Genomic DNA, 23,806 nt, shown 5'->3' on the forward strand with positions numbered 1-23,806 from the left:
GGGATACTCTGAGCAGTCGCATCTGCCTGGACATCCTGTTACACAGCCTTTTGGAATGCTGGGGAACAGATGCAGCTGCCCAGAGCATCCCTGTAACATGTTCTGCTTCAAAGAAACACAGTGCAATGGCAGGACAGTAAGCTCCATTCACTTAGGGGGGGAGACCTTTTTCCAAATCCTGGATCCGACCCACAGGCTGAGGTTTGAAGGGCCCTGAATTAGAAGGTAGCTTCTCTCAAATCTCCCTTGATACAATTTTAATCCTAAACATATTTTAAAGAAAGTCTCAGTGAAATCAATTACAGTCAGGTAACATCTTATGTGAGGGTTAGGTTCTGAAGTCAGCATGTAATGGGATACCACAAATAGCCAAAACTATCTTAAATCCAAAAAATATGTAGTTTCTTTAGAAACTAAAGTCACACATGCACACACATGCAGGAGCTGAGATGACAGAAAGAACAACATCTCCTATTTTACACTTACAGGGGGACACATACTCAAGTTGTGGAAAGGTGAATACAAATCACACTTTTTTCCCCTCTCCCTTTTTCCAAGCAGGTATACAAGTGTGCCCTGGTATCCACAGAGGATCCATTCTGGAACACACACACCCCACCATGGTGAAGTGAAACCATAGATATGGACAAACGTCTCCTCCCCCTCCGCCCGTCACCTCCAGAGGGTCCTTTGAGCCCAGCAGAGGCTACGGTACATCCGTCTACAGCCTCTGCCTGGCTCAGACCAAGCCTGACAGTGTAACTGGAAGTGATATTTTTAATGCCTTATAAGGAATTAGGAGGCCCAGGGAAGCCCTTATAAGGCATTAAATTTCACTTTTGGTTTCACAGAGAAACCTGAAGTAGCGATTTTTTCATTGTCAGGCTCAGACTGAGACCAACAAAGGCCGTGGACAGACATCTTTGGTGTCTGCTGGGCTCAGAGGACCCTCTAGAGTAGGGGTGTCAAACATAAGGCCCGGGGGCCGTATCCGGCCCCTGGAAGCTTTGTATCCGGCCCTCAGGCTCTCAGCTGCTGAGCAGTCCACATGAAAATTGTTTCCCATATCTTGAAATACAATCAAGATTTGCATACTTTCTCTTCTGCCATTTGCAGTTAATAAGCTTCTATATGATAACAAAGCGCTGATTTCTGGCCATCAGCTGCTTTATGATGTCACTTTCTGACATCTGCTTTATGATGTCACCCAGCCACCCTGGGTCCCTTTGGGGAGAAGGGCGAGGTATAAATAAAGTTTATTATTTCTGCTTAATGACAACACTTCCGGCCCTCAGCAGGCACCTTGAATGCTAACTTCGGACCTCTGTATGAAATGAGTTTGACACTCCTGCTCTAGAACAAAGCTCTCCTTGCCTCCTGAGGGGGTGAGTACAGGGGGGCTCCGTGGATCCAATCCATGATCTGTGGCTATGGGGGCCCCCATACTTGAATTTGCGCAAGTTAAATGAGAGTAAAATGCTACCCATTTCAAGCAAGCATGGATAGGTCTAAACTGTTAAAAGATTAAAATTGGTTTCTGTATACCACAGTGGAGTAAAGAACAATTTGTCAGGTATCTCCCAAACGATATGTCATATTAAAACTTAATACACTTACAGTAATAAATCCATATCCTTTGGAACGTCCTGTTTCACTATCCATCATCAGCTGAATGCTTTCAATCTGAAAAGGATCAAAAGTCTCTATTAGCACATAAAAACCACAATAACTCCTAACTGTACTCTCAGAACAAAATTGGTCTGCCTGCCTCTAGTCTAGACCAACTGTCTCTATGTCTCAACCGGGGTATGTGTGCCGAGTGCTCTACTAGCCTCCCATGGATGCACAAAGGTTGTCTCAAGAAGAATCAAGGAAATATTCAGTTAAAAATACAAAGTGTGGGTCATACAAATAGCCAAAGCACATTTGGCATATCCTCATGCACTCCTTCCCTCCCCTCATGAACTTCCCCTCAATTATTAAGTTATTTCAAATAGTATCCTATGTTTTCTACAAATTATGATCAAAGTGAGTTTTACAATTTTTAAAAACTAAAAAAATGTAACACCCCAACAGAAGGCAGCATAGCAACAAACACCATGTGCAGAACTATTGGCCATTTCAGGGGTTCCCAAACTGTGCATTGCAGGCCACCGGCAGCAGCACCTGCAATGGAGTTTCAAACAGCAGTAGGAGACTTGGCCCAGGCTCCAGCTCTTGGCTGAGCTCCAGCATGTGGTTTCACATGCTTTGAAAAGCCCTCCCATCGATCCTGAACCTCTTATCACTGTTTGAAGCTCCACTGCAGATCTCTGAATCCAGAAGTGACTGGTGACGGCATTGTCAGTCACTTCAGGAGCCATGTGCTGCACTTGAAGGACTGAGGGTGGGGGCATCACGGACCGAAGAAGACTGGGAAGCTGGGGTTATTTCCTGCTTTGTGGGAAATGGGTTTGGCCACAATAAGGGAAATAATCAAGCAGAGCAAGGAGAGGAAAGGGGCGTGCAAGTACAAAACTTGCTTCTGCAGCAACAAGTTGTGGTCATTACATGTTAACTGACCCATCGAATCCTTGAAACTACAAAGTAGGAAGAAATTTAAGTCAATCACCTGGAAAGGTTCATTTAACTCTCATGGTTCGATCAGTAATTACTAGTAAACATACTCCATTTTTAGTAGTACAACCATTAGTTACTCAGTCAACATTGACCTTGTATACAAAGAGTGAAATAAGCAGCCTTTTTTAAATTCCAAGTAACACTTCTTTTCAGAGTACAGAAGCCAGCCAATTACAACCTTCACATTTATCCCCTTAGCCGCTACTATTTGTTGCATTTTGGTACAAAGTTGGTAACTCTCCCGACACACACTTTAAACTGAACTACAAGTTAGTAGGTTACACTTACATAATTAAAAAGCAAAGGCAAGTATTTTGAATATCTAAAATATAGCAATCCATCCCTGTAAGTAAAATTAATTGAGCACACCCTATCTATCCCTAAGGCTGATAGGGTTGCAGCTTAAGAAAACCTGCAGAACTATGCAAGACACATTTCTACTTGCCCTCATCATGGAATGTGGCACACTGATGGATTAATTCATGGAAGATTGACGAGATCATGATGGGACATTGTACACAAGGCTCAAGCTGTTAAGCACCTTATAGGTCAAAATGGCCTCAGTTCTTCAGCAATTTTCCTAACAAAGATATAAATTCAACTGGCTTTCAATAAATTTACCCATTAGGTTGAAATGTACTTCCAACCAACCAGAAGCAACTTACTCTGCCAAATGGCTCAAAAATTCCACGAAGCATATCTTCTGTTATGTTGAAGTGTAATGATCCAACATACAATCTCATAGGCCCTGCACTTCCCTTCTGTAGGTTATTAGCCATTGCTGCTGCTCTGTTTTTCTCTGCCTAGAAAAATTATACAATTAAAATATGTTACGATACAGGATTCAACAAATAATTATACTTATAATACACTTATAACTAAGCAACACCTCAGACTGTACAGAGAAGACTGACTGGATATTCTTCACTCTTATACAGGTAGTTGACAGTTGAGTAACTTCTTAGTGTTTGCTTACATTAGGCAAGCAAAGACAAGATATGCACAATTTGCTCAACTGCATGCTTACATTAGGAAACATTTCCAGCTTTTAGGATTCTTTCATTTAGTACCAAATGCTGTATGTCAAAAAGTTTGTGCATGAGATGCAAATAGAAGCATCTTTATAACAAAACTGCATGGCCAATGTTCAAAGAATGATTAAACAGTCTTATAAACCTGAGAGGTTTATCCTTTAACAGCAGTCCATCTCAAAAAGCCTGTTTGGCACATAGAGAAGAGCTGCAAAAGCAGTCAGGTGCAGGAGGGCTGTAAACCTCTTCAGCCTAGGACATCTTTTTCAGTGGCTGTCTGCCAGGGTGTCTTCTGCATCTTTTTCAGCTCTGAGTCCCTTTGGGACAGGGAACCATTATTTGCTATGCTCTATAAACTTTGTGAATTTTTATGTTGAAAGGTGCATAAATATTACTACCACCACAATCCAATTTTACTGGGTGTATACAAGCTCCATGCATGACCTAAACAGTTCTAGATGTATGTAGGGGGGGAGGGTCACATTACAACAAAATCAATGGAACACAGGATACATCTGTTGTTAAGACACAGTACATGAAAATAAGGTTTACCGATCTTACTGGCACTACAACACAAATCAGGACCAACTTACTTGAGATGCTTGTACTATTATTGGTACTCCCAACACTCGTTGTCCAGTTAGCCCTATTGCCAAAGGCACTGAACTAACATCAACAAATTCCACATAAGCAATTCCCTTAGAACGTCTGGAATTTCTATCAGAAATCATTCGTACATCACGAACCTAGAAAGAGGAAGCAAGTAAAAATATGTTACTAATGGGATATCTTGAAGAGGGTTCAACTCCCACACGCTAGTGTACATGCAAGTCAGTACAAATTTCAGTTTTCCCAAAATTCTAACACTCAATAAGGGCCACTAAAAGTTTTCAATTCACATAAATTCCATAGAGAAATAAGCATAAAAGTCACCATATAGCACGTAAATGTTATTTCTATGATTCTACTGACAGTGTACATTCTAGCTATAAACTCTAATATCTGAAAAAACACTTTATATTTTCTTATGCCTGCAAAATACACATGAAAACATAAAAACAGGTTAACACCATTCAACACTGAAGAGGTGCCCTACACCCTCAAAAGAAATGCATGTTCCTCCACATGTTAAGTAAAATTATGCTACTAAAAGAACCACATGGCCAGAAAAAGAAAAAATAAGCACATTTTTCTAGACCATCTAGTAGTGCAGGTATCCTGCAGGTTTTAAATAAACTGCAGCCCAGATCCAGTGTTTTGGAAAAGCCATTGGGACACAGCACTTTTTGCTTTACTCCACAGCTGCCTTTCTCCTCATTCTATCATCACCCAGCCTCACACTGGGCAGTTACTTCCAATGCCTGTCACCCCAGATGCCTCTGTGCCCCAACTTCCTAGGAGCAGCAGCTGCCCGGTGTAAGGCTAGGGTTCGATCAGGTGAGGAGAAAGGTGGCTGTGGCGCAGAACAAGAAGCACCGCTCATGGACAGTTTTTTCCCAAACTCAGTGGGCCACGGTTTGGAGACCGCTGTCTTACAACATCACAAGTGCAAGCAAGCTAAAATCTGCAAATAAACCACGCAAGTTGGAAACAACTTTAGGTAAGTCTAGTTTAAATTACTCACACAATTACAAAAAATGCAAATTTCCATGATAGAAAAGATTCTCTGTAATGGTACTATGCAATACCTATGGAATTTCTAACACAGCAGCCTGTGTGCATGTTTTAAATAGCATCACTACTTTCCAAAGTGCTGCGTTACACATTTAGCAGTGAATTATCTTAACACCCTGCTAAAACAAAATACAGAAGTGAAAAATATTACTGTTTTTATTGTATTTATAAAAATATTGATTCACTGCTGAACAAAAATATTTTTTGTTCTGTGCTTTGGGCATTAAGCCTGTTGTTGGAAAAATCTGGGGCACCAATTCCAAAAACAGCTTCGGTTTCACTCTGTCAGCTCTAGTTTTGGAGTTATGACATACTCCCTTTAGAAGCTAATATGCAGACAACCAGCTGAATCAGCATATAAGGTAGCTATGCCATATCTCCAAATCTGATAGGGCAAAACTGATGCCATTTTTGGAATCAGCACCTCAAATATATCCAAGAACAGGTCTAACCTTTAAGGCACCAAAATGTTATTAAATATTAGCTTTCGAAATGATGCATTATCAAAAGAATAGATCATAAGTAGTACTACTTCTAACTTGGTTTTTCCACTGCTATTTAAACATGCCTTCAGGCTACTGTGTTGGAAATTGAATACAAGTGCTCATAAACACTTCAGAAGTTGAATCTTGCAAGCCATTTCAAAACCAACAAAGCAGTAATTTGACACACAGTGGCACTTAGCAAGATCTGCTCAGCTGTTCTGGTTTATCAGGACAGCTACCAGAAAAAATTCAGTCTTTGATGCCCCACCTTTCCAACAGTAGAAAAAAACTCTTCCAAGTCTCTTGGCCTAATCCTTGCAGCAAGCTGCATACAGAATACTGTTCGAGCATCTCTCTCTTCTGGAGTAAGATTATCAATGGGTTCTCTGAAAAACAAAGCAGAAGTGATGTTCAGTAATTCCAAATCTCAAAAAGACAATTCAACACTTTTCCTGCTCTTTACTGTATGTGACATGCGGAAAAGGATGTGGGGGACAGAGATTAATTAAACCACCAGGTCAGGCCAGCACCTACCTTACCTGTCTGTTAACCCTCTCACATGGTTTTTTTAAGAAACATCTTGAGGGGGACTCTAAAATCCTACCTGCATTAATCACTTGTAAGAAAACTCCTTCTTAAATAGTACTGGGGAGGGACTCCTACAAAAATGCCTCCCCTTTCTTCCCCATTATGAACTCCTTTACTAACCACTGCCATCATATTAAAAACTTTTCTATTGGTAAGGGACAGGAGTGGGAGTGATCACACAATCTGATGTTAATGTTGAACCAACAAAACTATTATAAAAAACAGATGTTCTATTACTTATAGGTTTACTCCAATATCAACTCTTAGATATCCAGACTCTGTGACAAGTTCAATTCCAAAAATAATTTAGATAGCAAACTACCCTTTCCTATCGCTAACCCAATCACAGATATACACAAATATACAGCTTGCTTTTCAGAGAAGCACTTCTGACTCCATCTGAGCCAGGATTATGGGAGCACCTTCCAGAAGTCTTTTCTCAGGTCCTTGCATCAAAGGCATCAGGTGCCACAGTGCACTCCTGTTGAATCATCATCCAAGGATGCCACCAAGTCATCAGCTCTTGGCTCTTTGTTCATCAACATCTGGGAAAGTTTTCTTAAGCTCTCCCTCCTACCTTCTTTAGTGATTCTCAGTTACAAGTTCCTCTCCTAGTTTTCATGTCTTCTGCCTTTTCTTCCTGGCAACAGTGTCTGTCAAATTCCACTAACCACCAATTTCTCTCTTTTTCTTTCCTGCCCCCTTTTTTGTTGTTCTTGGCCTGTGTGACCGTTAATAAGATTATCCCTCTCAAAACTACCAATTATTGGTCTATAATTGAAAGCCAATGAGGACTCTTGTGGGGAATATGAATAATCGTTTAGAACTGGTCACCTGCTTACCAAACAGGACTGTAGGTTTAAAATGCCTTCTGTATCTAAATACTACCAACACATTCAAACCTTCATAATTTTGTCATCTTTGAGTAGCCAGCATGCATTACTATAAATAAAACTCTACTTTATCTCTCCCTGGCACAGCCTATCAGAAATAAGGATCAATGTATCAATTTTTTTGATAGGTCCCAGTTTTGATAGGTTCAGGTTTAACCTTTAACCCAAGGTTGTGTTTACAAAGTTACCTCTGAATCCTATTTCTTCATACTGCATAATACATTGTCTTATGACAATGCGCTAATTTATATACAAAGGACAAAAGAAGTGGTATGGGGTAAGACAAAAAAGGGGGTAATGGAGTGGTACTGGGGTAAAAATTTTCATGAGATTTTAAGCATCTTTGCTTGAAAATATGTCCTAGTGATTTGAACTTAACCTGATCATAGGTGTACACATTTAAAAATAGAATTAGCGAAGAAATACCTTAGATATAAACAACTATGTGTTTTGAAAGAGAAAGCATATGCTCAAAACATTTTTACAAGTTGCACATGTACACTGTACAGGTTACAGCAGATATGTACACCACCTGAGCACCTTGGAGGAAGGGTGGTATAAAAATGTGAAAAATAAATGACTATAAACCTACATTTACTATATGTGGTGCAACTAAGGATGCTACACCACAATGTGCACCTGTTTCAAACATTGAAATATAGTCATCTATGGCTGCATCAACTTTGACTTTGCACAAGACGGTCAAGTGTGCTGCCCCCAGGTCAATAACAGTCATTGTATGCAAGACAGCTATTGAGAAATTAAGAGCGAGCATCTTTAAAAAAGAGCTGGGCCATGACAAACAATACACTCACAGCACTTGTAGCCTATGTTTTTTGCCACCTTAGGTACAAAAGATATGGCATGGGTGCCTGCTTTAACATGGTGTTTGCACCTGTACAAACAAAAAGTGACACTATAAAAGACCTACTAAGTAGGGTCATATCTTGGCTCACTCTAAACAAAAAATGCTGACGTCAAAATGTTGGTAACATTATCAGCATTTCAACACTAATGCTGCTGCTGCTACCTACTGAGGTGCAGCAAATAAAAAAAAACAGACAACTACCAACACTGCTCACCAAAACTGCTTACCAAAACATCAGTTCCAGGTCATCGCAGGTAACCAGAAAAATGCTTAATTCCAAATTATTCTAGAAATCAACAGCTGTGAAAGATATTTCCACAGAAAGCCGTTGTACTTCATCAAAACATTCAACATTGAGCAGTAAGCTCAAAATAAATAACGGAATTCAAGCATCTACCTCACAGGGCTCTTATCTTTTCTGAATGGACTTTTGCTCCTGGATCGTCTTCTGCTGTGGAAGACACAGACACAGAGTTACAAAGGTCATTGACAACAAATATACCTGTAATTAAATGCCCAATGTAAAAGAAGAAAAATAAACCTTATTTTGATGCTGTGAGGTAAGCCAATCTTTCCTCTGATGGCACTGTTGAATTTTGGACCAGAACTAGGTAAAAAAAAAAGGGGGGGTGTATGGATTACCAAGTAAATTCCATATTAGAAGGCATAGTCTTAGATTAGAAGCTACCTTACTTTCACTTTAAACAGTATGCTTTGGACCCATCAAACAACTAAGGCTGTAATCCTAGTCACACTTTAATGGTAGTAAACTCTAATGAACACAATGAGGCTTACTTCTGAATAGATGTACATAGGATTGTGCTGCAAGACTAATACTTGTCTTAGATAATGAGAAAATACTAAGGGCCTAATCCTGTGCTGCTCGCCTGCCCCACAGTACAGCTGCACCAAAATGGCTGCCACTGCATGCTACAGGACAGAAGAAGCAGCTGGAGGTCTCCTCCAGGTAACAGAGCATTAGTTCCCTTATCCTGTGTAGCACCCCTGCAGCCCCATGGGTCTATTCAGATCTGTACCAGCTAAATTGCTGGCATAGATGTGAGTAACGCACATAGAGATTTCAAGCATGGGAGGAGGGATAGGATCCAGCAGTAGCCACCAGCCCTTCCCAGGCCTGAACCACCCCCTGGGCCACCCTTCCCCACACACTAAACCATAGTTTAGGACAGGGGCCTTCAAACCGGCCCATGGTGTAGGCTGGAAAAATCTTTCCAGGCACAGCGGTGGGGAAGCCTCAACTGTCTACGTCACAGTCTTTCTCTGCACCCAATCTTCATACAGCCTTGCACCAGGTAAATGTTTCCACTGCCTGTCTGTGCTCCAGTTTCCCTGGGGAAGTGGCAGCCTGGCATGAGGTTGTTCAAAGTTTGGGCATAAAAAAAGGAAGCTGCAGTACAAAACATCAAGGCTTTGCCACCGCCACACCTGGAAGGATTTTTCCAATGTACTAGATCTGGCCTGTGGGACAGGGTTTGGGGGCCCCTGGTTTAGGATTACGTGGTGTTCATTTACCAATATCACAAAAATTACATAACATTACATTTTGTATTAAGTTCATACAGCTGTTTGCACAAGGGTGGGGGCCATTCTTGCCCATTTCCTCTTCTCTCTGCAGTTCCTTGCACTCCATAACTGTGACTGAGACACTGGGGGGATGCACAGGAGTTTGCAGACTAAAGCTGTTGGTAAACATTGCCCTTCCTCAACAGGCAAATGGATTTTCTTCCATCAACAGAGGAAGCACTTTGGCTACAAGCTGAAAGGCTTATACCACTACGAAAAGTTTTAAATTTTACTTTTTCTTTAAAAAATCATTACTTGAACAAAAGCAAAAACTTTATTTGTTCAAATTATAATTTATTGAGAATTTTAAAACTGAAACTAGAATAGCAGTTTCATATTACATACTAAGGACTTCTGTAACGGCCTCTGAATCGACGGTCTCTACTTCTAGAACGGCTCCGTTTGCGTTCTTTACTTCTGCTGCGCTTCCTTTCTCGACTTTTACTCTTCTTTCTCTCACGATCACGGCTTCGTTTGCGCTCTTTACTTCTACTTCTCTTCCTGTCATGACTACGACTTCTGCTCTTGCTTTTTTTTCTCCTGAACCAAAACAGATAACACAAGTTTAGATAACCCATCCTTAAAAGCAGCAAGAGTCACAATATCAGAATATATGATCATTAGGTGTCATACATATAGGCATTTGGTAAGGTAGGTCACTTGTAAGAGGAACAGTTATATCAGTTAATTAAAACATGTTTGCTGCATTTTTATGTGCATTCATGTAATCAAATTACATTCTCTCTTCCAGTCACTTTCTTGCTAATGTAAGACGATTTACACAATGCCTAAAGGGACACAGCAGGACACAATATTTCATATAGTCTCTAACAATCAACAATATAAATTCATGCTCTCTCCCAGCATAACCATGAGTTGTCACAATCATTCCATTTATATTTACCACATCAACTAAGAAATTTTATTCACTATAGAGATACACATTTTACAAAACTGCAGTCAACTACCTAAACCTGCAAAGTTATTTTGTAGCGATATCAACTCCATAGCTTATCCAGTAGTATGCATTTCATGAGACATGACTTCCACTTGATTGTCTGTTTGTTGTGGAGAGTCCAAACAGAAAAAAAAGTATCAATTGAGCTAGTGGCCTAGAACTCTATACTGAGCTGCTTTGATTGCATAGGTCCTACAAAACCACAATAGACATGTCAGGTGTACTTTTAAAGGTAAAAAAGAACCCTATCACATTGATACAATGATATCAATACATTGATAACCATGCGTTGGAATGTTAGGTTTAACAAATGGATTTGATTACGTGTCAGGATGACTCAAATATACTGCATTACCTAAATACATTATCTCCACATTAGGATCTTTGTAATTTGAAAAGGTATAAAACGGATATATATTCATACAATACAGGCGTACGCCATTTAACATACCGCAGATACGATGGTGGCCAAAGCACAGCAAAGAGCCACTTAATGAGGCAGTCAGGTCTCCCACAGCCTGCAGCAGAGTGTGTGTTTAATAATAATAATAATAATAATAATAACTTGGTACTTATATACCGCCTTTCTGGTCATCAGATTACTCCTCTGATTTTATTCAAGGCAGTTTACATAGGCAGGCATTTACACAACAAGGAGGTTCTTAATGCAAAGTGGCAATCTATTTCCAGTAGCCTGTGCAGCCAGCTAGTGTCTGGTAAGGAATATCTGTCTACTCAAAGGCAATAGATTGGGCTGAAAATTCGCTTGATGACCTAATCACATAACAGGGATCAGCGAACGTGTCCCCTTCGTTAAGTGGCACACACCTGTACATTTGCTCAGACTAGTTTATTTCATTGCAACAATTTTACTTGAGGGCCATAGCAGATAAGTCGTGAAATGTATCACTAATTTGAAGTAACTATGGAGTAGGGGGGGACTGTTTAACCCAAGGGTCTCCAAACTTTTTGACCAGAGGACCGCATAAAATATCTGGCATGGTACTGAGGATCAGAAAAAAAATTAAAATATAAAATTTATATAAATAAGAGATGGAACTTAGATGAGTGAATAAATGAATGAATGGGCTCATTCATTCAACATCTCTCTGGCCCTCAGGACACCCTCCAGACGTAACCAAAGCATAGTTCCAGTCATGTTTGGCCAAGTGGGCCAGAGGCTTTCAGGGGACAAGAGACTGGCTGGATAGAGGCTCGCCACAGGCCAAATCTGGCCCCCAGGCTGGGGTATGGAGACCCCTGGTTTAACCCCTTTCTTCCAGACTATTTGAAAGAAACTCTGCTAACACACATGCTCTCCTTCTAAACTTAAGATACAATTCAGTTCATTCCAATTCCTACAAAACATTCAGCTGTAGGTGCTTAGTTAAAACCACTCTGGTTCATTTTCAGTCAACTGGATACATCTAAAACTCATGTAAGTTTCATAAGGAACACTTTTAACAGAAAATACAGTACTTGTTGCAAAACCTTGTTTGTCAGAAGTACTATATTTCCATCTGCAGAGGCAAGATAGAAATGCAGAGGAGTAACCCTCCCAGAGCTCAGAACTTGCCTCTACATGTGATGAGGGAACTGCCAGGGAGCATAGCTAGATAATGCTTTCTTGTTTGCTCTTCTCTCCACATTCAGTCAACCCAGGATAGTAATGAGTGAAAAGGATTTGGAACTTCAAATCACTTCTAAATGTGCTATCCCTGTGTTCCATTAACTGCAGGCTACCCCTTACGTTCCATTAACTACAAATATGAGTTAGAGGCGGGAGAAAACAGTGATAACAAAATAAGAATACCTCACACTGCTTTCTGTAGTTCTCATTTTTGTAAAAAAAAACCAAAATCTGTGAAAAAGTAAAAGTTTTGTTTTTATTTATTATTTAATGGAGGTTGATGGGTAATGACTGTAGCTACATTTGCTGACACTATACCACCAATATCATCTACCTAATGCACTTTTTATAATTTATAATTATAATATAAATTTTGGGTAAAAACATGTTACATCCCCTCTCTGCACTTCTAACTTTTGGAAAATACCAAAATCCAAGGGAAAATGAAAACTTTTTCTCCCATCTCTAAATATCACTGTTCTAAAATAAAGATTTCGTAAAAGATGTGCTTGAACTTCAACAACTGTGGTCTTGAGAAATATATGGTAAAACACATCCACTCATAAAAACACTCACTATAAGGGATGTTTAATAGTACATCTATGCAAGTTCTACACCACTTATCACTTTTGGAGAAAATATTTGGAGACACCGAACTTTGTGAATACACTAAATGAGAGAGAAGTTCTAACACCAAATTAGTGAATGGTATTCTGAATACAGCTGGACCTCAGTATCTGCATGGGATCCGATCCAATATGGCCTCTGGACACAACCAGAGATGTTCTAAGGCCTGCAGAGGCCAGGTGCAGCCTCTGCAGGTTTCAGAACATCACTGAACATGACCAAAGAACATCATTGGACTCTATGCATTATTCTGAACTAGTAAGTGAGACGTTACTAAATTTCAAGACATGACCTCCCTCCCACTCTGTGGAAGGTGGTGGCAGGTTGCCACAAGCACTCTTCCATCAAAGCAACTGGTATTTCTGTCTTCTGTCAAAGCACAACAGTAAGATACACATTGTTTGCTTCTTTCAGATATCCATTTTCTGATGCTGTGGCTGTTGTCTTATTATTGGATAGAATCTCTTCAACAGCTGACTACTGAATAAAGCTACTGAACAAACCAGACATGTGGTCAGGGGAGGCAGAGCCTCCCATCATGCTCCAAGGAAAATACCCTCAGTCTCCCTTGTGATTAGGCATGCACTGCACCCACTTTGAGTTGCTGCACAATGGCAGGGGAGGCTGAGTTCATCTGACACAGTTCTAGTCTCTCCCTCTAAGCACATTCTTGTTATTATGCAGGGAGAGACTATACCTGCAGCAGTGAGAGCTCAGCCTCCACTGTAATTGTGCAAGCACTGCAGCTTCCAAGTAGCCTCAGAATGCTTTGCAGCACTACACTACTGCAAGTGCCTCACCAGCCATTCACTTCACCATACTGGGACAAATCTGCAACCAAAGCAACTATACTACAATAAATTGCATGAAAATGAAAATCTTTTAGTTGTGTTTTAGTCGTTTTTTGTATTGCATATTGATTTTGTATATTTGTTATAACTATCAGAGCAAAAATGAAAATGAAAATCTCTTGACAAAATATTAATTCAGAACAAGGAGAGGACTACTAAAGAATTACAAATCCTTTCACTGTCTCTCATCTAGTTCAGAAGATTCAAGTTCAGGTGTTTGTGCTAGCACTTGAAGCAATTTTCCTTGAAGAGAAAGGTGAAACTAAACTAACGGTAGTCTTTAATAGGAAATTATCTTCCTGAATTAAAAAGGCATAAACGTGAAGACACCACACAACATTTCTTGTCAACATACTACAATGTTGGCACTGTATCCAGAAACTCTTTACCAAGACTTCTCACAGACTGCTGTGGGAGAACTTTACAAGTCTGACTTATTCTTTGGGAGCAGGTTCCTATCCTCTTGATAGTATCCTACACTGCTCAGGCAAATTTCAATTAGCAGCACTTTTTTTTCCTGTTGCAAAATAAAATTTGTCTTGTTTCTCCAGATATTTACCAGACATGTAGCAAACTTCGATGGCATGGCTTTTATCAAATAATTGCATAACATTCTTTCAATATGTAATTGTTTCTGTAGACAACTTAATGAATAAGTATAGGCCTGTAGCAAAGTACAAACCAGTTGGGAATCTGATAGTTTAGTATTCTGCTATCCGCATAAACAATATTAAATACTATTGTCAAACAGAATGTTTTGTTCTTAAACTATTAAGATAGAAGCCTCAAAGTTACAGGAAAGCATACTGCTTTACATAATGTTCAGTATTACTAACATACAGCTCATGACAATTCAGTAAATCAGAACTTAAATGTGACTATGATGAATGCAGTATGGCTTCACGTACAGCAAGCTGCCTTATTCATTGATTATGGCTTTTCATATAGACTGTGTATCAGTCATTCCCAACATAGACTGCTCTTGCCTAACATAACCTTTTCCAAAAACAGCATGTCATCAACTTGCAGTATGCTAGATCACCAATGCTATAAAAGGAAAAGTTATAATGAAGCACTCACCAACTGGAAAGAGGAATATTCCTTCCCACATTGGCCAGAGATAAGATATACTAAACAGCACCTAGATGACTAGATCAACCCTAGACAGTATGCTAAAGTCAGTGCACTGTAGCAACAAGTGAGTGAACTATGGAGCACCAAGATGCTCCTCCATTGCTGTTGGGCTCTCCTGCAAAGACTCGTGTAAATGATGTATTTGTGAAAAATGATTGAAAAAACCAATTTCATACAAAACAATGTAATAAGATTGGCTTTAAATAACATAGTTTGAACTTGGGGGAAGAAAAAGAAAATATGTTTCTTGGATCAAGTGTGTGATCTGGGAAGGAACATCAAGCACTACAGTATGGTTTAAGTTAAATGGACATGTCCAACTTCATCTCCTTGATAAAATATTCAGAATACCATGCAAGAGCATAATGTAACCATAACAAACATTTTCAACTGTAAATGTTTTCCTTTAGACCCGTTACAACCAACAGTAGTACATTGATAGGGTGCCAGAATTATTACCTTGAATAATTAGCTTCTTTCAGGTTTCTGCTGGGACTTTTTGGTGGCAATGACAGAATCCACTGATCCTTAAGCCTGTTATATTTGCTATTTTGGAAGCAGTAGTTCTATATGCTGATTCTCTGTAATATTGTCATTAAGCCAATTAACAATAATATTTTGCACTTGCATAGCACTTTTAATGTGCAAAGCACTTCATGTACATTATCTTGATGCAATTCTTACAACAACCCTATAAAGTATTACCCCCATATTGCAACTGGGGGCTGATGAGAAGGAGTGGCTTGCCCAAGGCCACCAAGTGAGTTCATGAGAGAGATGAAATTTAAACCAGGGAAGTCCTGGGTCTTGGTTTGGATCCAAAGATGTAATTGGGCCCAACCAGTGGAATCCCCAACTTCCTCTATCTCAGTGACAAATCCCCATACTATACCAAACTTCAAGGAAAAGTGGGGAACCTGTCACTCTAAAGTCAAATATTTAATTGGGCATACCCAAACACTTCTTTGGATCTAAGTAGTGATTCACAGTTCAGTCTTTTTGCCACTACACTAGCTCTCAACACCATTTTCTCTATGAACATCTATATAACTATTGTAAAATAAGTTACTGTAAACTATAAAGCATGCACTCCCCAGTTTCTTGCCCAAGGCTGAAGCTATGAAGTAGTAACGATGACAGGGAGAAGGGAGGGCAGCAATGTTGTGCTTCAGAAATATTCCCTCAACTACCTAGCTAACTACTGTCCAGTACCCAATAGGAAGCTCAATAAGGAGTGCTTGCAGTATAATATGCAGCACATCAGTCAAAACTCTGGGCTCCATAAAAAACTGTATTCCAAGTTAAACCCAGAATGCCACTAGCATTTTCATGACTGTAATAAAGATTTTGTACCATATGTTTCACACAGTTAACAGATACTGCCACTATTTTGTTACACTGTGAATCGTTCAGTTCTTCTGAACCCCTTTGGTCCCAAATCTAGCAAACAACTGGAAGCATATACCCCCAGACCTCTCCAGAAGTATCCTGACAAAAAGCACAAGATCTTGAAAAGAACTTTTAGCCCAATGTCAGCAGGGCTCCAGGCTGTATAAATCAATAGGAAAGAACAGTTCCAATGCAGAAGAAAAATCAGTAAGCATACTTTTCCTATCCACCCAAATATTGTACAAAACAAAGCTGGTAAGGCAGAAGACTGAATCTTCTTCAAACACCCAGGACAAGAAACCAAGAGCTAAGTAAATAATCCCGCCTAGATAATATTTGGTGAAAAAGAACTAAAGAACCAATATCTTCCTTAGGAGTTGACTATCCTGGTTGCAACAGTCTTCATGCTGCCTAGCCAGTTAAGACAGACTATGCTGAAGAATCCACAACATTTTATAGCAAAATTCCCTCTAAGAAATATACATGAATACCCAGTCCTATGCACAGCTGCCATTCTGCTACCAGTGGAGATAAAAAAGAAGTTTTCTCCTGCAATAAACTACTACTGCCTGTGCTCTAAATAAGAGTTTTTGAACCTTTATTTTATTTTGCAAGTCTCTTTCCAAGGGCGGGAAGCTACACAGCCATATGTTGCCAACTGGTGCTCCCTCTCCCCAGACACTGCCACTACCAGTGGGGTTGAAAAGACCGGGCAGTGCCACATTATCACTGTGGGAGTGGGGTCAAATACCACCTGTCAAACTGAAGCAACACTAGTAGTACTATAAGTACTGGATGGAAAGCACTACTGTGTGTCTTTAAAATGTTCCAATGCATAATTTGCTACAGAACATTCGCTAAACTATTCAAACTTGGGGTACTTAATAGTAGCTGTAAGATGAACCACCATAATAGATAAGGATTTTCTTTTTTAATATAAGCACTTCCATAAACCAAACACTGTAAAATGTTCCAGCTGTAAATCACACTAATCAGGATATTCAACTTTCACAAAGAACTGATAAGACATTCATGGGGAAAATGTGGTTCCTCCTGTCAACATTAGATTTCAAAAACAGGGAACACAAAAATGAAATCAATAATTGTTTTCCTTCATGCAAGTGACATATCAGAAAAGCCATTGTGTTTCACATTCTAAAAGTGAGCCCGACAGAAGGTACTTGAGGGTTCCCTGCTATTTCCACTTTCAAATACTGCACAGAGAGGGGATGTTTACTTTCTCAGACACAAATACCTAAACACAAACAAGGCAAACTACTTAGGTACTCATGTACATTGTCATTCAGAAGGATGCATTTTCCTTGGGTACTGTAAACACATTCTTTATACACTGAAAATTCCTCTCTTATTTAAGGATGGTTATGCTCTCTGAAATCACACCTGCATGATTTAAAAGAGGCAAGAGCATAAGGAAGAGTACGTCCTAGTCTGCTAAAGTTCTAATAAGCAAACAGTTCAGGAGAGCAGGTGCACATTCTTCTCTTTAAAAATAAAGTTTGCTCCCCCCCCCTCCAATTTCTCTAAGCCCTAACATTAAAAATCTGAGGCAACTGTTTCTATGAACACAACTCAGTCACCAAAAGGAACTGGTTCGAGCAAGACAGGATTTTTCCACTTTGCCTCGGAAGTAAAAGTTGATCTGTTATGAGAAGCATACACCTGCATTAACGCAGTTTAGCTTAAACAAGTTGAAAAGTCTCCTTTGTCTGCTCAGCAACTTTGTATTAATAAGTAAAGGATTAACTGTCTCAGAAACTGATAACCAGTACTGACCAAGATAGTTAAGATAACATACAAGTTCACAGTGATGTTCTATTTTATTTTATTTAAAATAAGCAGTCCATCTCACTGGTTATTTTCCAATCCATATTACTTTTCTAAATTTTGCTAGAAAAACTAAAGGGAAACTCCTGATTACAAGCGCCCCAACACATTTTTTTCCAACAAGTTTCTAAAACTATTCATAAGTTCTGTGGTGATCCCAACCATATAGGATCACCTTAACCCAATCCACAGTCTGAAAAGTTTTCCAAAAGGGTAGTCATGCTCACCTGTAACAGAAAAAAACAAAGGGTTCTATGGCACATCAAAGATGAACAAGATGTTTTGAGACTTGAGCTTTTATAGTCAAACATTTACTTCCTTCCATGGAAATTTGCACGTAAAACAGGAAACACTATACCACGTTTTCCTAAGTCTTTAAGGTGCCCACAGAAGACTCCTCTCAAAGCATTCTATGTTAGGGAAACATTTAGACTAGTCTAGACTATATAGATGTATTATTCTAATATAGTTAGCTAAATATTTTGTGAAAATGTGTGGAATAGAATTTTGGAAATTAAGTAAAAGGCAAGGATTCTGCTCATGGATTCTGTTTCATGGAGTACTAAAGCAGTACTAAGCAAAGACAATGCATTTGCTGAAAGACTGAAGAACATCAAACATACAGAGACAGGAAGCTGGCTGCCAAAGCTACAAACCAAGAACAATGGTTTCCTAGAGAGAATTCTACACTAAAGAATGTAGTGTGAAAGTGAATGTGTAGTGTAGTGTGTAGTTTTTTTTAGATTGTGAGCCCATTGGGGACACGGAGCTATTAGTTATTTGATTTTTCTCTGTAAACCACTTTGTGAACTTTTTGTTGATTAGTGGTATATAAATACTGGTAATATAATAACAACAATAATAAAGAGTGAAAACTTACTTCTTGCTGCGCTCTTCATGGCCATTGGCACTGCTCAATTTGTTCTCATCCTAAGCAGGGTTGATAGAAGAACATCGTGAGGACGAAGTGGAAACATTTCAAGTGGTCAAAAGGGTAATGGGAATGGGGATAAGAAAATACAGAACAAAAATTTTAATACTAAATTTTACAGTTAATATGGAGGGCTACTAATTTACGTAGACTTGTTTAACCACTTTGCTGCTAACATTTAAATCATACAATTACAAAATACAAGAATTACTGTTTAAAAGAAATATTTAAATTGTAGATACAACCTTACGTGACTTAAAATTATCCTGAAGTTTTCAGCACTCAAGTGGTTAAATGAATAAAATGTAAAAGAAAGTTTCATGTTTAAAAGCATTTCATACACTATGACCCCTTTTGACCAGTACCAAGGCTATATTTCTGCCTAAGCCCCAAGCGGCCATGCTAGCAGCCAGCCACTATCGATTTCCTGTGACCGATGCCATTCCTGAGATCTTCGCCCATTTTCGTTGGAGGGTTGGGACTGTAAGAGCTTGATGCCACCTCTGTCACACATCTCGCCCTGAAGCAAACAGGGATTCACACTGCTTTAGTAATGTCGACTCCCAAGTCAGTCATCAATAAACCAACCAGTCCAGCCTAAATACTCCCTATTTCCATACCTGGTTACATGGAAAATATCCATGTTAAACTAGCACAAAAGATGCTTAACATTACAAATTATGTTCCACTTCAAAAACATTATGTAGCGACTAAGCATTACATAAACTAAACATAAAAATTTAAAAGGTTACAAGTATTTGTCCAAAACTCATGCCGCATAGCTGCGCTAAACAGATTCCAAAATAAACTAGTAGTTTGTTATGTTTATTGTAGTTATCACACCAGTTACACCATGAGTTCAACTGCTATATTACTTTAGTTTCATGTATTATATATATATATATGTTTATGAAGCCAGTGCTACTGCATGCATAATTTAACAGATTCACCAATATCTGGTAAAAAACCTAAATTCACTTGCTGTCTCTCTTTAGAGCTGAAGCTAGATACTAAACATTCAGAATGTAAAGAAATCATAACAAAGTTGACAGTTTCTAAATTAAGTGACTAAATAGACGAGCACTCTTTCGCAAGGTATGGTAGACTGTAACACTTTGCCTTACTTTTACTAAAATGTGAACTATTCAGGGATCCAAGAATTTCGGAAACGTCTTTCCAACAGCCGATTGCCACCTGTCCTGTTAAAGATTAATCACCAGTCTATCTTTAAAAGAAGAAGCAGTCACTCTTCTTGCATTAAGCAGACTAAGGATTTGCTTGCCACGAACTTGGGGAAGAAGTTATTCTTGGAACCCTGCTATTTGCCCAAACCACTGCATTCACCTTGTTGCTATATCAAAATTGAGCTGGTAGTTTTTAGGAGTGTGCTTGTTTTGGTTTTTGTTTTGTGTTTTACCTAGGGGGACCACAGTACAGCGATACGTCACTCAATTACTACCTTATGATTGACAGTTCACACTGGAATCAAAGGTGAATTCATGGGAGTAGAGGTGAGATATCGTTAGGCAAGTCTACAAAGAGAGATAGATGGGCATTTATTCATCACGCTGAAGTGAAACTACTGCACAATATAATTACATTAACAGCATATAGTTACTTGTAAGATACATGTAACGCATGTCCAATAAGATAAATTATGAGGGCTCCAGGGATGTTAGTTTACAGTTCAGCAGTAGTTTCATGAATATTGCTAAATGAATATTGCTAAGAACCTTATTAGCATATTTTCTCACCTTCTTATAAGGAGCCTCAAGCATTGCTTCAATATCAATATCATCAGCCATTTTTTTCAGGACACCTAGAAAGAAGAACAAAGTTTTTTAGTCCAAAAAGCTACTTGCTCAGTTTTTGGAAAAACTTCAAGACACTGAATATTTCCAATGGTGACAAAGCTACAGGTGCATCAGCCCACATTTCCAAGTGACTGTATCTCTGCATCCTTAACATTCATAAACCACCATCTTTGTTGTAAATATGTAGTAAAATTCAGTTAAGCAGAGTGGTATAATAGACATTATCCAGAAAAAAGTGGATCTGCATCAAATATTGAAGAGTAACCCTACATTCACACATGTTCGCCAATGGTAAAAATTCACGTCTTATAATTTAAAAAAAATCCCTTCCCTCAGGAAGTTAACACAAGTTTTAGAAAAAATCCAGAAATACTTGTTAAGACAATCAGTTACTCATTTTTCCCCCCAAAGAAGGCAATTGACTTTAAAAAGTCCACAACATACTATTATAATCCTCTGTAGATTCTCTGGCTAATATACATCAAGATTTCAGAGTAATTGCTGCATTCAGCCCACATTGCAGTTGCTCTACAGCAGGATAGCTCAACTTCTCTGTACTATGACAAGCCCAGGCTTCGTCAATGGGCGAGCAACATACAGGCCGCAGGCCCCAAGCAACCCCTAAAAGTAAAACAAGGAAGAGTATTTTAAAGCACCCAAGTTAAATCTGATTTGTAAGCTAATAACAAGCTTTCTGAATCAAGATTTCCACATTTAAGATCTTCAAAGTTGAAGCGCTGACATTAAACCACTTAACTTTATGAAGAATAATCCTGATATTGCATATATATTCTTCTAGATAACCTCCAACTGTCTCAGACAATTTAATGTGTAATTTAACACACATTCACACACATGCACATTTGGCAAAGCCTTCTTTAACTGTTCCTTACTCAATTTCAGAGTTTATTCATGGCACACCTCTAGTAGAAATTATAAGTATCCTTGAACTGTGAAACTGTAATCCATTTGATGTTGTTGCCTTACCTTCAGGTTATGGGAGAAATATCCCTATGATGAAAAAAGCTCATAAGAGCTTCAGAATAGAAGTTCCTCACGAATCTGATGATTTCTCATCACCCGAAATCTGCCATGAATCATTGACTCCTTGGGTCAAAAATTCAAAACAGATTAATAAATCTATCCCAGATGATCTGCATGGGATCAACAGATACCAACAGCTAATATCTTGCAACTGAGAAACTTCTGATCTTGTCATCAGAAAAATACTAAATGTACTTTTATAAGAAATGGACAACACAGACTATTGTGCAACAGTCGGTGTGAGAACTGAAATACTGCCTTATGCATAAAATACCATGATTTAATTAAACTGTGACAATGGATAGAAAATCCAGTGACACATACTGCCAGACTAAGAGGCCATAAGAAAATTTAATCTGTGACCATAACACTACCAGCAATTCTTAAATTGTTACTTTAGAAATATTCGCAAAAGCAAACACATGCACTATTAAGGATATGGTTGTAACATATGATAAAATGCCAACTAGAGAGCTCAGAAAGTAGAAACAGGGACCGTACTTCATATTTCTGACAAAAAAAGAATTCCTATTCACCAAGCAATGCTCTCGTAAGGTACAAGTTTGCAACAAATCAGGTGCCCAACTTCTACTGTAGTTCTGACTGAAAAGTATAAGACGTTATATAAATTCAAATCAATATACAGCAAAGGATCTTGCTGTCTAAACAAAGAGGGAGCAAGACAGTTCAAGAAGCATTTTGAACAAAGGTCAGATAGATGAATATGGCAACATTAGACAGTTACCAGATCAAAGAGCTGCATATTAGTACTTATAGAAAGACCAAATACACACAACACCTTCCCAAGGAAGGAAACACCTCAACTGCTGTATGAAAAGCAGTGTGTTCAGGGTCCTGTATTTTAATTTCTCAAAGCCTTTACAATATTTTTAAATCAACCCTTTATTCAAAATGACTTATGAACTGCAGATAGTTCAATAATAGTATTTTCTAATACAGTAATATATTCTTCCTCTCCCCATAGAAATGTGGTATAGAGAATAGTAAGTTAGGATCATAGGCAAATACTCTGGCCAGAAACTGACAGGACTAAACCTGGCATTGCCCTTTTAGTTAAGCATATCATAACTAGACAAAAGTTAACACTAATGTAAAAAAACAACTTATAAAATATCTAAATATGAGTTAAGAAATTGTGGGAAAACTTGAAATAAAGGCTAAACAACTAAATACAATGAACCAAAAACTAAAGTAACCTGGTTTCAACTGTTATTTGAACGGAGTTATACAAGAGCATGAAGAATTACTTTTAAAGAATACTTTTAATTACTTTTAAAGATAACAATCTGCAAAAGCAGCAACTAGGACCTTAAGTACAAGAATAGCTGCCATGATGAAGAGCAGAATGTTTTAAGAGTATGCCTCAAAAAACTTGCTAAATAGCAGATGCTAAAATGCCAATAACTAATATAGTAATGTCAAAAAAAAGAAAACCTGCTGTAAAAAAAATACTAGAGAGTTAGACATAGATAAACTTCTTATCTAGAATCCTATTCGCATGTGAGAGAATATCCAAATATGTGGACACGTATATACCGCATATACACATCTGTTTCCTGATACATCAAGGGAATGAGAGTGTACAGTATTTTTTAAAAATCCATTTCCCTAACAGGTTTATTCTACTCATTTTACAAGTTGGTTATATGAAGGTAAGTCAACAAGGCACCAACTGCTAATGCAAAGCTTTAAGTTAATAGGAATTAAATTCTAAAAAGATGGACAAATGTGTTGTGCATGTGTTAGAAGTGCCTATTTAGTCTCAGCTAAGCAAAGAACTAACTAGGGTTAAAAAAAATCCACCTCCCATCAATAATTGG

The 23,806-nt window shown here is 38.6% G+C and overlaps 1 protein-coding gene across 3 annotated transcripts in view; it reads right to left on the bottom strand.

Annotated features, from left to right (window-relative positions):
• RBM39 (RNA binding motif protein 39) overlaps positions 1-23,806 on the bottom strand; it is a 35,237-nt gene that overhangs the window by 7,834 nt on the left and 3,597 nt on the right. Inside the window, exons 2-11 of one of the 3 annotated variants that reach the window (XM_066622790.1) lie at positions 21,366-21,542; positions 20,862-20,926; positions 19,057-19,106; positions 10,088-10,282; positions 8,700-8,765; positions 8,556-8,609; positions 6,078-6,195; positions 4,244-4,396; positions 3,285-3,422; positions 1,618-1,683 (exon numbers count right to left, since the gene is read on the bottom strand). In XM_066622790.1, coding sequence (XP_066478887.1) covers positions 1,618-1,683; positions 3,285-3,422; positions 4,244-4,396; positions 6,078-6,195; positions 8,556-8,609; positions 8,700-8,765; positions 10,088-10,282; positions 19,057-19,106; positions 20,862-20,912 — 891 coding nt within the window. In that variant the 5' untranslated portion in view covers positions 20,913-20,926; positions 21,366-21,542. The remainder of the gene's footprint in view (positions 1-1,617; positions 1,684-3,284; positions 3,423-4,243; positions 4,397-6,077; positions 6,196-8,555; positions 8,610-8,699; positions 8,766-10,087; positions 10,283-19,056; positions 19,107-20,861; positions 20,927-21,365; positions 21,543-23,806) is intronic. The other 2 variants (XM_066622791.1, XM_066622789.1) reach the window with 2 other exon arrangements.

This window comes from Tiliqua scincoides, chromosome 4 (assembly GCF_035046505.1).
Source record: "Tiliqua scincoides isolate rTilSci1 chromosome 4, rTilSci1.hap2, whole genome shotgun sequence".
In the NCBI taxonomy this organism is placed as follows: Eukaryota; Metazoa; Chordata; class Lepidosauria; order Squamata; family Scincidae; genus Tiliqua; species Tiliqua scincoides.